The sequence below is a fragment of the Staurois parvus genome, unplaced genomic scaffold, assembly GCF_062004578.1.
Source record: "Staurois parvus isolate SC_StPar_1 unplaced genomic scaffold, SC_StPar_1.0 ptg000013l, whole genome shotgun sequence".
In the NCBI taxonomy this organism is placed as follows: Eukaryota; Metazoa; Chordata; class Amphibia; order Anura; family Ranidae; genus Staurois; species Staurois parvus.
The window spans coordinates 10,369,205-10,385,993 of NW_028317809.1; the positions used below are offsets into that span (position 1 = coordinate 10,369,205).

General features: G+C 45.0%; 1 protein-coding gene across 1 annotated transcript in view; it reads right to left on the bottom strand.

Annotated features, from left to right (window-relative positions):
* SMU1 (SMU1 DNA replication regulator and spliceosomal factor) overlaps positions 1 to 5,675 on the bottom strand; it is a 30,263-nt gene extending 24,588 nt beyond the window's left edge. Inside the window, exons 1-2 of the mRNA XM_089675579.1 lie at positions 5,540 to 5,675; positions 200 to 410 (exon numbers count right to left, since the gene is read on the bottom strand). Of these exons, the coding sequence (XP_089531705.1) occupies positions 200 to 410; positions 5,540 to 5,565 (237 nt within the window). The 5' untranslated portion in view covers positions 5,566 to 5,675. The remainder of the gene's footprint in view (positions 1 to 199; positions 411 to 5,539) is intronic.
* Between the last annotated feature and the right edge of the window lie 11,114 nt (positions 5,676 to 16,789).

The window sequence follows — 16,789 nt, forward strand, 5'->3', positions numbered from 1 at the left end:
ACGAGGAACTCAGGGAACATCCATTCATCAATCCCTCCTGTGACTATTGACACCAGAAATGATGTGTATTATGTTACTTCCAAGGTCACAGCTGAAATTCCTCTACTAGATTAGCAGAGGATGCGACTATTCAAGCCCAATCTGTGCCCGAATAGCTGCAGTGAAGGGCACAGGAGATGTTAATCCACTAAAACCTTACCTGTTCATAGAGATCAATGAGTGTCTTATCTGGCAGCTTTAGTGACTGTATGGCTTGCAGAACTGTATCCCAATGTCCACTGTTAATGTCCGCCACAAAACTCTCGATACTGTCCACAGTGTTTAAAGACACTGTTGTTTCTTCTTGCAATGTAGCCAATGCACGATGCAAACTGTTTTCTTTTAGGTATTGCATAATAAGACGTATGACGCTGGGGAGACAAAGCAATTTTGTTTGTTAAACTTTCCTTATCATATTTTAGCCTAAAGTAGATTTTAAACCCAACCATCGATCTAACGGTTTCCCAAAATTGTTACATTTAAAGCAGAGTTCTAGTCATTTTTAGAAATTACCCACATTGTAATGTACACCACTAGTGAATCAAGATATGGATACTGAAATGTAGAAATTTCTCGCAGAAAGTACCTTTTTAGTAATGTTCCCCGTTACTGCCGGTTGGGGCTGCCTAGGCGATTGCATCATCAGCCCTGCCCATTGAATCCTGGGATATCTACGTCATCGATCCCAGGAGTCTCTGTGCATTTAATGCGAGTACACAAAGCGCGCCTCGCAGTGTCATTACTGCTCATGCGCGAGATCCTGGGTGCATGCTAGGTATGCTGCACGAAATCCAGGAAATGAAGCCAGGCCGGCTTCAGCTGCCCAAATCCTGCATAGCCACAGCCAGACTTGAGGGGGACAAAAGAAAAATAAGCAGTTTGTAAGTAGTTACAATGTGTACAGGGGCAACATTATCCATTCTGCTTATGAGGAATTACAATGATCCCTGCAATGCTATTAATGCAATGTTGGGGGGGGGGGGGGCAGATGTGGACAGAAGTGCACCCCTTGTCAAAACAATAGCACAGTGGGGGAGAATGCTGCACTAACGTTACATTTTTAGTATGGTGACTTCTCAGTTTTTTTTCCTTATTCAGGTCGCTTGGTTAAATTAAAAACAAAACAAAACAAAAAAATGTGTATGAGGCTTTAGATTTTAACGGCTTTGCACTGACACCTCCGGTCCTTTACGGGGTTTGTGACACCGGAAGGTGGGGTTTAGGGTGAACATGACTGGCTGCCATAGCAGTCGCATGATAGGAAACCTCCTGAAGTGGCGATTGGGACCTTTCCATGAGGTGCCGGTGAATGTGCTGGGAGTGCGCAGGGCACACACTCTCTGCATGTTTGTTTACAAGGTGTATGCAAATATGCAGCCTCGTAGCGTCAAGGCCCAGCCACCGAGAGGCCATATATTTGCGTACCATCCTCGCCTAGGTGTTATGCTCCTTGCAGGGGTGTGGAAATTAAAAAAAAAAAAAAAAACTTCTTGGGTCTAAGGCTAGGTTCACACCTAAGCGGTTTCTGCAGCGTTTTGCCGAAACACACTACAGTCCATTTAACATGATTTCCTACAGGACACATTCACATCTCCGAGTTTTCACCTGGTGCGGTTTTTGGAAAGTTGCATTTTTGGTTCCATCTATGTATGCTCATTGCTTCCGGTTACCAATATCACAGAGGTGGACAGAGCAGTTTCAGTCTTTGCCTACCTCTATGATCAGCTGGCAGAAGTGTCGGCTAGTTGATCGGGTGTCCCAGTGGGATGGAACAGCCCACGGAAGGCGGCGCTGCTTGTATATGTGATCCAGCAGCTAGTTAGCCACTCGGATTGCTTTTACAAGAGAGCTAGTCTGGGGGGGGGGGGTGAGGGCTGGTATAGGCCATACTCTAAGGCTAGGTTCACACTTACATTGTGCAGAATACAGCATATGATTTGCACATCACATGCGATGCCTGTGAGGTGCGATTTGAGCAATACATTTTGTATAGCTCAAATCAGATCACATCCACACCAAAATGGTGCAGAGCCCTTTTTTTTTGGCTGCACCTGAATCGCATTGCTGCACACCCACGCAATGCGATTCTAGCAATTGCACTGTGTTTTGCAATCTATTTCGGGGTGTTCATTTAAGACTGACCCCTGCAGCAGATCGCATGGACGCTGTGGGATTGCAATGCAGGAAGCGCACAGAATTCGCAATGCATTAGTATAAATAGGACTCAGAGATTTATATGAGGACAGATATTGGTGGCATCTCCATTCCATGTATGGTGGTCTCCCCCCTCCATGTAGTCTGAAAGGTCCACCAAGGGCCCCCCCGAGTAACAAACCATGTAATCTTTACAGATACTGGACATTCGAGTACATAGCAGAAAAAGGTCTACAACTCCCAGTATCCACGGGGCGGCTGGTGCAGCCTGTACTCCATCTCTCTGGAGACCAGACTCCACTTTGCTGGAGGCCCAGGGAGGTGAAGAAGGGGGGCCGCACTAGCCCGGCGGTGACGTTTAAGGAGGTGAAGGAGCTCCGGGGCAGGACCTCCCTGTTTAGCAGGTCAAGGACATGGGGAAGGGGAGAGGTGGGCCACACTGCCTGGCGGTGACGTGTCTGGAGGGGACATGCCACGATGGGACATCCGGCGGGAGGAGAAGGGGGACCATCAGCTTTAAACCCTGCTGCTTGCCCGCAGCAGAGCTAAATGTGAAGAAAAACCTCTTGCGCAGCACCTGGAACGGTATGTCCCGCATGTCAGGCGATAGGAATGACACATCCCTATCCTTGAGAGCCTAATTTTTGAGGGCACTGATAAAAATGTAGCAAAAGTATGTGGTTGGGGGGGCGGTTGAGAACGTTTCCTTTAGTTCCGGAGAAAGTGACAGCTAATTCTGTTAGCTATAGTGAAGAAAAAAATCAGCACCGACATACTGTGACAGCCTCTCTGTATACACTGCTCCTCTCCTGCCCCCCCCCCTGCTCTCCCCACCCCCTCCAACCTACAAAGAGGACCTGTCACTCATGCGATCACATAAGGGACTATTGGTCCCCTCTGTGAAAGCAATAAAATCATGATAAAAAAAAAAAAAGGGAGCCTCCCAACCCCCAGATAAGCAGACATTTTCGTTTCGGTTCTCGGCCACATGCATTCTGAGTTTTCTGTATCTGTATCAGAATTTTCATTTCGGTGCACCACTAAAAATTATCCCCACTGTGACATTCAGTAGGTAGTACCACCTTCTGAATGCTACCCTGTTCAACTGAATTGGGACACCCCGCAGATGTGTGCATTGGTGTGCTAGTGTGGGGTTCAAGCAGCAGATGAAGAGGCAATACAATATGTGGATTGCTCTTCAGAGAGTCACTCTAGAGTAAACTAGCCCTAAGGATAGGCTCATATTTGTTTGTGTACGTGTGTAAATCACAGATATTCTCACACCCAAAACATAGTGCTTTGAAGAAAACGCAAAGGGGAGCCATTAAAGTGATATTGAAGGTTTGTTTTTTTTTTTTTAATTAACAAACATGTTTTACTTACCTGTCCTGTGCAGTGGCTTTGCACAGAGCAGCTCAGATCTTCTTCTCTGGTCCCCTGCCAGCACTCCTGCCCCTCCTTCTTGACCAGTGCCTCTGCTTGCCTTGGGGGCACTGGTGCTTGCTCGCTCCTGAGCCCTACTCTATGCCTCCATAAGACACAAAGAGCCACAGCTCGGCCATGCCCCCCCCCCACTCCCTCCTCACTGGCTGTGACTGACCGCAGTGCGAGATAATGGCTCCCACTGCTGTTTCTCAGCCAATGAGGAGAGAGAAACCCAAAAGAGCTGAGACTCCTGTGCACATCGCTGGATCGAGGGGGCTCAGGTGAGTATTAAGGCAGGCTGTAGGGGAACAGCACACAGGTTTTTTTTACCTTCGTGTATAGAATGCATGAAGGCAGAAAACCTTCCGCATTTAAAAATCGCTTTAACTTTTAATGGCATCCCCACCCACTGAAAACCACAGTGTGTGTCCACGTGGCTACATTTTAAAAAAGCAAAAACGAGACCTTTTTCCTGCAGGAAAATGCAGGCACAGCAGCCTCTTCAAATGAAGGGGCTGCTGTGCTGGCACAAATGAGCCACACAGAACTGCACTAATTATTATTATTATACAGTATTTATAAAGCGCCAATAGTTCGCTCAGCGCTGTACATTACAAAGGGGGACAGAACATGTGACAGAACAATACCAATACAATGCAAAACATGAGGGGATCGAGGGCCCTGCTCTTTAGAGCTTACAATCTAGGAATGTGAACCTAGCTGAACAGTGCAGAGCCTGGAAGGCTGGTTAAAGTGTTACTAAGCCCGGGACCCTGCATTCACTATATCTGGTCTCCCACAGTACACTGAACATGGATATGCAATTATTTTAGTAAATTTAAACTGCTAAATACCTTTTCTCATCAGCAGTATGTAACAGTCTTGTGACTTCTATCAGTGTCCAGTTGAGCACTGCTTAAAGCTTGTCGGAGGAGTTTTCATTCTCCTCTGACTGTCTTATGAGGCTGCATGGCTCCTGACTGGGCAGTGCGGATTGCCCCTGTGTGATCACATGAACAACCCACCCCCCCCAAAAAAAACTCTCTAGCAACACACACCAAACTAAGCATGTGCAGAGTGCCTCCTAGGGCTCTATACTATCAGCAGATGGATTAAGGGCCGGTAGAAGGGGAGGATCAGAGAAGACAGGATCAAACACCCTTTTTACACACTATGAAGTGTTAACACCTTAGGTTCCAAAGTGAGTATAACAAGCATGCTTTACTGCTTATTTATTTCAGGTACTTATATAGCGCCGTCAGTTTACGCAGCGCTTTACATATATATTGTACATTCACATCAGTCCCTAACCCTCAAGGGATGTACAATCTAAGGTCCCTAACTCACATTCATACATAATAGGGCCAATTTAGACAGGATCCAATTAACCTACCAGCATGTCTTTGGAGTGTGGGAGGAAACCGGAGTACCCGGAGGAAACCCACACAGGCACAGGGAGAATATGCAAACTCCAGGCAGGTTTGAACCAATGAAGCTAGTACTGCCAAGCAGAAATGCTAACCATTTGGCCACTGTGCTGCCCATACAGACTGATTTAGACTGTTGTGGGTTTATTAACACTTTAATTATGACTGCTTTTTCAGCTAACCCCCAGTAATGTTCAGGCAGCTCCATGTTCACCTTCTCTGGAGCACAGCTTTATTTTGCCTTCCCCATTCACTCCAATGCATTTCCCCAAATATGGAGACAAGGGATTCTGTTCTTTTTCTATGTTTTTGATCCCTAACCACCAGCAGGCAAACGTCCAAGCACACCCCACAAACGTTTGTCACCCCTTTCATGAGAGGATCCTACACTGAGCCCATTCCAGCCTCAGACATGCAGCAGACTCCCCCCTCCCTGAACAAACACAACGTGTTCGGAGGATCCCGCACACCTCACACCGCCCTCATATACTCACTCGGAGGACTCGATCTCGATGGACATCTTTGCGGCTGTTTTTCTCTATGCAGCAGCAACCCAGACCCGGAGAGCCACACAACTTCCGTCACACCAACTGCGCCGTCTGCAGGTTTCTTCGTCACTTCCGCTTTTCAGGCACATTGAAGATATTCGCTGTGAACAAAAGAGGGCGCTAAAGTGGAGTACAGGTGGGCTGGAGAGAGAAGGAGCAGGACTAGGAGATATAGCTGTGGCAGGGCGGGCTGACAACTCATGGGGCCCCTGTGTCCTTGCCCAAACTCAAAAAGCCTATGAAAAAGGTACCAGGGGCTTCTCAAGGGGCCCCCTACTGACCCCGGGCCCTCGGGCAGTGCCAGAGTTTCCAAATGATCAGTCCACCCTTGAGCTGTGGCTGCAAGTTTAGTTTGTCGTTGTACTAAGTTGCAGGTTGTTATTCCAAACATGTACAGGGCATAGTTATCTACATTATATACCCTCTATGGCAGGGGCGGACTGACCATTGGGAAACTCCGGCACTGCCCGTGGTCAATAGGGGGCCCCTTGAGAAGCCCCTGGTACCTTTTTCATAGGCTTTTTTGAGTTTGGGCAAGGACACAGGGGCCCCATGATCCCCTATTGCCCGGGGTCCCCCTGAGTTGTCAGTCCACCCCTGCTCTACGGCCACTCTGTAATGTACACATTCCTAGTACTGGGTTGGACTCCCTTCACAACTGCATTAACCACTTCCAGTCCGGACACTTTCACCCCCTTCCTGTCCAGGCCAATTTTCAGCTTTCAGCGCTATCACAGTTTGAATGACAATTGCGCGATCATGCAACAGTGTACCCATATGAATTTTTTTTAGCATTTTTTTTTGAGACAGATAAAGCTTTATTTTGGTGGTATTTATTCACCACTGGGATTTTTATTTTTTTTGCTATGTAAATGAAAAAGTCCAAAAATTTTGAAAAAAAGTGTTTCTTATAACATTTTGCAAATAAATAATATTTCATCATAAATCTTGGCCAAAATTTATTCATCTATCTTTTTAGTAAAAACAAATAACCCAAATTAGTTTATAACCAAAAATAATTTTTATTTTTTTTTTTACATTTTTATTTTTTTTAGATAATTTGTTTTTTTTCTACATACTGTCACCCTAGCAGTGCGGTGTTACCATGGTGACACTACTACTTGTGGGGGGGTGATAAAGATTTTTTTTTTTTTTTACACTGATTGCTTTTATACCCATAAAGGCTGTAAAAGCAATCATTTTTCCTTCTCTCTGGCTGCATTCTTGCAGCCATTGAGAACTATTGTGTGAGCTGTGATTGTTCACAGCTTGTCACATGGTACAAGGCTGTTGTGAATAGCCTTGTACCATGTGACCTCTGTGATCATTCACAGATTTCACACGTAGTAAGCAATGATGTCAGTAGTGACATCTTGCTTACTACTCTGCATGTGATCACTGATTGGCCAATCAGTGAGCACATGATTGGGACCTCACACAGAGATCCCGTACGACGATCGGAGGACACAGCGGCCACTGGATCGCAGTGCTGCACGCTCCCAGGGAGCATGCACAGTCCATAACAGCGGGCGCCGTTTATGAATGGCAACCTGCCCCTGGACTGCCGCCGTCCGGCCGTTTATATACAGCAGCCAGATGGCAAGTGGTTAAAGCGGAGTTCCGCCCAAAAGTAGACGTTCCACTTGTTTGCTTCCTCCCCCCCTCCACTGCCATATTTGGCCCTTTTTTAGGGGGAGCGAATACTTGTTTTTGACAGGTACCCGCTCCCACTCCCAGCTCAGTTCACTGCTGCAAAGTGAGCCGCAAGTTTGGTGCCCTCCTTCCTCCCGCAGTCTCCTGGGACACTTTACAGGTCCCAAAAGACTGCCGGACCAATCAGGAGGCGCAATGCGACTTGTGCATGTGCAGTAGGCACCCGGCTGTGAAGCCGCAAGCTGTCACAAGCCTGGTGCCCACAGCTGAGAGGCCGGCTCCAGGGAGAGAAGGAGAGAAGGGACGGTGCGGGTGAGCGCATCACTGGGACAGGTGAGTGTGTATTTATTAAAAGTCAGCAGTTACACTTTTTGTAGCTGCTGACTTTTAGGCTCCATGTGCACTGCAGCTGATAAATTCACATTTAAGAGCTGTTCAGCATTTTTTTCAGCAGCCCCTGAACTCACCCTAATGTTTTCCTATGTGTCCATGTACACACCTTCATTTACAGGCAGTTGAGTTTACAGTCATTTTTTTGAACGCACCAAACTTGCGTTCAGTAGTAGATTTTATCAGCGTTTCAAACGCCAAACACTTGTAAACGCGGCTAACCGTGTTTCTAAGCGTTTGCGTTTGGAAAATGTATTTAACTCTTCCATTTCCAGATGCTGCCCGGAGCCTTTTTTCATCATGAAAAATGCATGCAATGCGTTTTCCTGGTACTCAAATGGACCTGGTACACCATACTTTGAGGTTTCGCATGAAAGAAAATATGTTAGACACTGCTGCAATCATTTCTGCACAGAAATGAGCTGGAACACATCCAAACACCACAAAAAAGAAAAGACAGCTAATCTCAACAAATACTTCTCTCTCTGCTTCTGCTCTCTCTATTTCTCTCAAAATGTCTGAAATAGTTAATTTTGTACTGTTTTTCAGTGCATTCTGGCCATTTTGGAAGGTCTCCTGAGGTTATCTTCAAAAACGCTCATAAACGCACATAAATGCAGTATGCAAACGCGGCTAAACAGATGTTTTTTAACCTACGTTTTCCAGCAGTCAGTTTCCATCATTCAGAAGTGTCCTGTGTACATGGAGCCTTAGCCCTGGTTCACACTGATGCGGTGCAGAATTTGCAGCGTTTTCAGTGCGAATTCCGCACCGCATCAGAATCGCACCCCGTTCTTGCGAACCGCTGCGGGTGTGTATGTTAACAACACCCCGAAAGAGGTCTGCAAAACACGGTGCGATGTGCAGAATCGGATCACATAGGTGTGAATACCCATTATTATTATCATATTATTATACAGGATTTATATAGCGCCAACAGTTTGTGCAGCGCTTTACAATATAAGGGAGACAAGGTGTGAATACCCATGCGATCTGATTCTAGTGCGGACCAAAAAAAGCGTCCTGCACATTTTTGGTACGGGTGCGGTGCGAATAGAGCCATACAAAATGTATGGCTCCAATTGCACCACACACAAATCGCATGTGATTTGCACAGAAATGCGGTGCGGTTCCTGTGCAAATCACATGCAATATACCGCACCGCAGATATGTGAACCCAGGCTTAATAAACACAAAAATGACCGAAGCTCCACTTTAATTCTTCGTGGCATAGATTCAACAAGGTGTAGGAAACATTTCTCAGAGATTTTGGTCCATGTTGACATGAGTTACTGTTGTCTTTCTGCCATCTCGAACCAGTCTGCCCATTCTCCTCTGGCCGCTGGCATCAACAAGGCATTTTCATCCACACAACTGCCGCTCACTGGATATTTCCTCTTTTTCGGACCATTCTCTGTAAACCGTAGAGATGGTTGTGAGTGAAAATCCCAGTAGATCAGCAGTTTATGAAATACTCAGACCATCCTGTCTGGCACCAACAACCATGCCACGTTCAAAGTCACTTAAATCCCCTTCTCTCCCCATTCTGATTCTTGGTTTTAACTTCAGCAAGTACTCTTCACCATGTCTAGATCCCTAAATGCATTGAGTTGCTGCCATGTGATTGGCTGATTAGCAACTTGTGTTACCAAGCAATTGAACAGGTGCACCTAATAAAGTGGCCAGTGGGTGTATATACCATAGTTTGTAGACACTTTAACTTTAGCACAAACCAATTAATATACACTTATTGTTGTGTGCTGTAACAGAATACATTTTGGTCTTCACCATGTCTAGATGCCTAAATGCATTGAGTTGCTGCCATGTGACCAAGCTATTGAACAGGTGTATCTAATAAAGTGTACATGAGTTCTCGTCACAACATGCTTTGAACTGCATTTATGAAGCCATGAATGAAAGAGAACTGTAAAGTGAGCATTGAAAACTGAACTCGAGGAATCCAGGAGCTTTGTAAAATGTGCTGGGTTACTAAGAGTTAGGTCCAAAGAAGTGCATGTCACCAGGTAGACCTATCTCTTTAATTTACATTTGCCATTTGGAATTATAGCTCTGACTATACCACTCTGCTCTGGACCTTCTAATCTCCACTTCTGAGGCTGCATAGTTTCATGCAGCACTGTTCCCACCCCTCTGCCGAATCACAGAACGCTTTGTACTATATGAGCCCATCTGTAAATGGGCAGTAGAGGGGAGAGCGGGCAGAGCTGCTGTGTGTGAGAACACACTGGGGGTTATTTACTAAAATTGCAGAGTGCAAAATCTGGTTCAGCTCTGCAAAATCTGGAACCAGTCAGCTTCCAGATTTTATTGCCAGAGCTTGACTGAACAAGCTAAAGCTAGAAACTGATTGGCTACAATGCATAGCTTAACCAGAATCTGAGTGCACCAGTTTTAGTAAATCCACCCCAGAGTTTCTTCTGTCAGAGTGCCAAGTGTGTAGCAATAGCTGTACTCCCAGAGCCCAGTAAATCTGTCAGTTGTAAATAAAAGGGATTACCGTATTTTTCGCTCCATAAAAGGGGGGAAAATGTCAGTGCGTCTTATGGAGCAAATATAAAGCGGCTGGTCCGGTATTTCCGCTGCCACAATGTTAGAATACCGGGCCTGTAGCTCAGCTGTTCTCTGCGGCAGGAACTCACCTGTTCCTCGGTCCAGCACTGTAGTCTTCCCGCGCAGGCTTCTTCCCGCCCCAGCATCTGTGACAGCCGGGTGCCCACTGCGCATGCGCGAGAAGCGCTGCGCTTTGTGAATGGTCCGGTGTCTTCTGGGACACATGACAGGTCCCAAAAGACGCCGGGCCATTCACAAAGCACAGCGCTTCTTGTGCATGCGCAGTGGGCCCCGGCTGTCAAAGTCAGGTGCCCACAGTATAGGAAGGAGAACTCCGCGGAAGTGGGAGCTGGTACCTGTCAAATTCAGGTACCCGCTCCCCCTCCCTCCCTAAAGGTCCGCAGTCTCCGGTCATCCCCTGCACTGTGTCCGCAGTCTCCGGTCATCCCCTGCACTGTGTCCGCAGTCTCCGGTCATCCCCTGCACTGTGTCCGCAGTCTCCGGTCATCCCCTGCACTGTGTCCGCAGTCTCCGGTCATCCCCTGCACTGTGTCCGCAGTCTCCGGTCATCCCCTGCACTGTGTCCGCAGTCTCCGGTCATCCCCTGCACTGTGTCCGCAGTCTCCGGTCATCTCCTGCACTGTGACCGCAGTCTCCGGTCATCCCCTGCACTATGTCCTCAGTCTCTGGTCCATCTCCTGTACTATGTCCGCAGTCTCTGGTCATCTCTTGTACTATGTCCGCAGTCTCTGGTCATCTCCTGTACTGTGTCAGCAGTCTTTGGTTATCTCTTGTACTGCCTGCAGTCTCTGGTCATCTCCTGTACTGTGTCCGCAGTCTCTGGTCATCTCCTGTACTGTGTCCGCAGTGTCTGGTCATCTCCTGTACTGTGTCCGCAGTGTCTGGTCATCTCCTGTACTGTGTCCGCAGTGTCTGGTCATCTCCTGTACTGTGTCCGCAGTCTCTGGTCATCTCCTGTACCGTGTCCGCAGTCTCTGGTCATCTCCTGTACCGTGTCCGCAGTGTCTGGTCATCTCCTGTACCGTGTCCGCAGTCTCTGGTCATCTCCTGTACTGTGTCCGCAGTCTCTGGTCATCTCCTGTACTGTGTCCGCAGTGTCTGGTCATCTCCTGTACTGTGTCCGCAGTCTCTGGTCATCTCCTGTACTGTGTCCGCAGTCTCTGGTCATCTCCTGTACTGTGTCCGCAGTCTCTGGTCATCTCCTGTACCGTGTCCGCAGTCTCTGGTCATCTCCTGTACCGTGTCCGCAGTCTCTGGTCATCTCCTGTACTGTGTCCGCAGTCTCTGGTCATCTCCTGTACTATGTCTGCAGTCTCTGGTCATCTCCTGTACTATGTCCACAGTCTCTGGTCATCTCCTGTACTGTGTCCACAGTCTCTGGTCATCTCCTGTACTGTGTCCGCAGTCTCTGGTCATCTCCTGTACTGTGTCCGCAGTCTCCCCCCCCCCCCCCCAGAGTAGTACACTGTTACTATGGTTACATTGAGCTACTCTAATGAATGTATTAAAAAAATATAACATTGTGAACATTTTTTTTTAACTACTTGCCAACTGCCCACCCACAGTGTGCAGGCAAGCAACGGCTTTGGGCAAGGCTACGTACCCTTACCTCGCTTTCTATTTCCAGGTGTGCATGCCCCCGGGAGATAAAAGAGAACACCGCACTGTGAGTTTACACACACGTTAGATTAGCACATTTGACCCTCTGATCGCCCTTTTTAACCCTTTGATTTGTGTAGCATCTGAGGCCAGTCACTTCACTGGGTATATGTAAGGGTTTACAACCACTTTAATTGAACAAGCTGAAGTTAGAAGCTGGTTGGCTACCATGCACAGCTGCACCAGGTTTTGAACTCTCCAGTTTTATCAAATCAACCCCAGTGGCTGAATCCAGGCATTGTAAACCCACTTTCTGTCCAGCCAGTTTTTTCAGCACTGTGATACTTTGACTAACAATTACTAAGTCATGCAACACTATACCCAAATTAATTTTATATAATTTCATGAGGCAGATAAAGCTTTCTTTTGATGGTATTTCCCTTTTTCCCTTAGTTTTGCTATAAAGTTTTGCAAATGCATAACTTTTCTTCATAAATTTGGGCCAAATGTATTCTGCTACATTTCTTTGGTAAAAAAAAACAACAAATAAATCTGTGTATATTATTTATTTTGTGTGAAAGTTATAGAGTCTACATAGTATGGGATATACAGTATACAGTATGTGAAATTTTTCAACCCCAAAGTTCTGACTGACCATCTCATTTGATGAGGCTCTAAAATGCCAAGACAGTACAGACACTCCCAAAATGACCCATTTTTTAAAGTAGACACATATGTAGCATGGTGAAGTTTTTTTTAAGTTTAATTTTTTTCAACAATTCTTTTGAAAATGAAGAAAGTAAATAAAATTTGTATTTATTTCACAAAGTTGTCATTTTAACAAGTTATTTCTCACTCACGACATGGGCATACCTACAGATATGCCCCAAAACACATTCTTCTACTCCTCCTGAGTATTGTTGTCGATAGCCCCTGGCTATCAAGTATGGTGATACATTTCCACCGCCAAGCCACACAGAGGGGTCAATCAGCACTGTCCAGACAGAGGGTCAGTGATCATGCAGCCTCATAGGACAGTCAGAGCAGAATGAAAACTCCTCCTACAAGCTTTAACCAGTGCTCAGCTGGACACTGATACTAAAATAATTGCATTTCCATGTTGTATGTACTATAGAAGACCATATATAGTAAATGCAGGGTCCTGGGCTTAGTAACACTTTAAGTAGCATAGTGAGTGTTGAAAATCGTATTTTTGCTACAAGTTTTTGGAAACTGGAGAAAGAAAATTAAAATGTATTTCTTTTACACACAGCTGTCAGTTAATAAGACATTTCTCACACACACAGCATGGGCATACTTATAATCACACCCTAAAAAACTATCTGCTGTTTCAGATGTGAGACTGCTGTAAGGGGATGTGAGACTTTTTTGCAGCCTAGCCCAGTAGAAGGGCCCAAAATCCAGATAGTACCTTCAAGCTTTCAAGGGGCATAAATTAGGCATCGAATTTTCTGACTATCCATCACAAGTCTGGTGGATCTGGAGTGCCAGGACAGTAGAAACACCAACAAAATAACCACATTGTGGAAATCAAAAACCCCAAGGTATTTTGTAAGAGGCATGGTGAGTCTGAAGATTTCATTTTTCTGCCACAAGTTTTAGGAAAATGCAGAATGAAAATGAAAATTTGATTTTTTTTACACAAAGTTGTAAATGAATATGATATTTTCAACACACCCCAAAATACATTCTTCTACTTTCAAGTATGGGGATACCATCCAAATTCCAAGCAGCACCTTCAGGCTTACAAGGGGCATAATTTACACTTCTAAATTCCTGATTACATGTCACATTTTGGAAATACCCTGGAGCCCCAGGATAGTATAAACACCCACAAAATGACCATTTTAGGAAAGCAATCACCAAAAAGTATTTTTAAGAGGCATAGTGATTCTTTTCAGTATTTCATTTCCTTCTACAAGTTTTTAGAAAAAGTGGAAAAGAAAATTTCATTGTTTTGTTTTTTTTACACAAATGTGTCAATTTAATAATTATAGGGGTTGATTTACTAAAACTGAAGAGTGGAAAACCTGGTGCAGCTGTGCTTGGTAGCCTATCAGTTTCTAACTTTAGCTTGTTCAGTTAAGCTTGACAAAAAAAAATCAGCTGCAAGCTGATAGGTTACTATGCAGAGCTTCACCAGATTTTGCACTCTCCAGTTTTAGTAAATCAACCCCACGGTATTTATCACACAAAGCCTTTCCTGTATACAATGACAGGAACAGACAGGAAATCTCTTAAAAGTGAGGAAATTTACCTTCTTAGACAGAACTAGTGACCAGGGCAGCGGTCTAGTGGATACACAAATAGCAATAAAAACTTAAAGTGGTTGTAAAGGATGAAGGTTTTTTTTATCTTAATGCATTCTCTGTATTAAGGTAAACCTTCTGTCAGCTCCCCCCTTCCCCCAATTACTTACCCGAGCCCCAACTCGATCCAGCGCTATGCCCGAGAGCAGCAGCGCTGTTCTCTCTCTCCCACCTCATTGGACCCATTGGTTCCTGCTGCTGTCAATCAAGGCCAGTGATGAAGGAGTGGGGGGTGGAGCCGAGTTGCACTGTGTGTGATACACAGAGCACAACTCGGGATCAAGCCCGCACATGTGCCACCATAGGAAGCGGCTTTCTATGGTGTCACACGGAAAAGAGGAGGCACTCAGAGCATTGGAGGGGAACTCCAGAAGAGGAAGATTGGGGCTGCCTGTGCAAAAGCAGTAAGTATGACATGTTTATTATTTTTAAAACATTAACTTTAAATTCATTTTAAAACGGAGCTCCACCCAAAAGGGGAAGTTCCGCTTTACGGCTTCATCACCCCTCCGTGCTAAGGATTGGCATCTTTAGTACCTAATCTTGACAGGTATCCACTCCCACTTCTGCTGGGATTGCCTAGGCAATCGGAAACAGAGGTTCTCCTCCCCATCCCCGCCGCAGTCCTCTGGGACACGTGACAGATCTCATAGGATTGCGGGATCATTCACAATGCGCAGCACTGTTCGCACATGCGCAGTGGGAACCCGGGTGTAAAGCCACAAACCCACACTTATGATGCTGGCAGCGGGACACAGGACGGGCAGTGAACCCGGCTGCGGTGAGGACACCACTGGGTTCTAGGACAGGTGAGTGGCTGTTTTTAAAAAGTCTGCAGCTACAGTCTTTGTATCTGGCGACGTTTTTTTTTTTTTCAACAGAGACTGGAGCTACGCTTTAAGCCCCAGTTCACACCAGATGGGGCTTTGAAGTTGCTCTACTTCAGCGCAGTTTCAAAGCTGTCAATCAGTGTGACTTCATGTGTGGCCAACATCTGTCTGACTTCATTCACAGATATCAATGCAAGTTGCACATGTAATCACACAAAAATAACGCAGGAACATTTTTCAAAGTCGCTGCAGCTCTAGTCGCACTAACCACTGGGTGGCAACATTGTACTGTATTTACAAAGATGAAACAGTTCCTAACAACATTCAGTATCTTGCATAAAAAAAATTGGTAGATAGCGCTCAACATTTGTCCATTCCACTATGTCTTTTTTTCATTAAAGCAAGAAGCTTTCTGCAGCCCTTTCCTACTCACATCCAAGTTGTGCCATATCTTGCTGTCACTGATTACAGGATGTGTACTGTGTATTGTTGGTCTTGTAAGACCATGGAACTAGTCTAATATCACTGACATTTGCATTGGCCTTTCTATTTATATGCTTACTTTCTCAGAAGGTTCTATTGCAAACCCAACACACGTGTGTCCATAGACTGGCCTGTCAAGAAATGACCTTTAAGAAATGTCGATAAGACAAGTTCTAGCTCAATTGGTGCCATTGCCCTAAGCCACACGGCTTAGAAAATTTGAAAGCAGATTGGCTGCAATCCACTTGAGACAAAGATGAGACGTTTTTATTAATTCCCTTCTGTATTTTCTTACTACTTTTTACTTAGTGTTAATTGCACCTATTGGTTAGTGAATCGAGTGATATGCTTAAAGTATAGTGTTGTGTCCTAGATTGTAAGCTCGAAAGAGTAGGGCCCTCTAACTCCTCGTGTGCTGTTTGTTGTTGTATTGTCCCCCCCTCTATTGTACAGCGCTGAGCAAACCCTTTGGTGCTATATAAACTCGATGTAATAATAATAATAAACCTTATGGTTTTTTATCGAAAAAAAAAAGATGCTACATTTATCTGCTCTGTGCAATGGTATTGCTCAGGGTGGTCCCTTAGGCTTGGTTCACATATATGCATTTTTCGATTTCTCTGGTGCTTTTTGCAGTTTGTCTTGCATTTTTTTTACATGGTTTTGACATGTGTTTGCATCATTTTTACCGTGTTTTGCATTTTTTTTAGCTTTTTTTTTTTTGTTAAAGTGTAATTTTTTTTGTTGCTGGACAGAATAAAAACACAAAACGCAGCAAACGCACTACATTTCAGCAGCTTCTCCATTGAACTCTATTGTAGCAAAAATGCTGCTTTTTGCTTTTAAAAAAGACCTTGACCCTTTCAGGGCAGAAATGCAGCAGTTTAAAAAAGTATAGATGTGAACATGCTTCATAGGAAACCATGTTAAATGGAATGTAGTGCGTTTCTGCAAAAAGCACTAAAAACGCATTGGTGTGAACCAAGCCTTTCTTCCACTTCTGGAGAGTGCCCTTCAGCAAGCCATGTGCTACGGGGGCACAATGCAGAAAACAACATTGGCATTTTTGATTAAGGATTTAATAATTTTTATTAATAAAGAACAGAATTTAGCAGTATGCCAAGCATGGAATTAACTCTTTGCAAACTTCTACATGTCAACTTTTTCATGTCAGCTGTGAAAGAGTGGTCACATGATGACGGCTTCATTAATAAAACGATCCTATAGATAAACATCTTGACTTTCAGACTGCAGTGCAATTTAAAGTGTTTTTTTAACAGCATTCCAAATAAAAGTTTTGTATGTGCTTCAAAAAATAT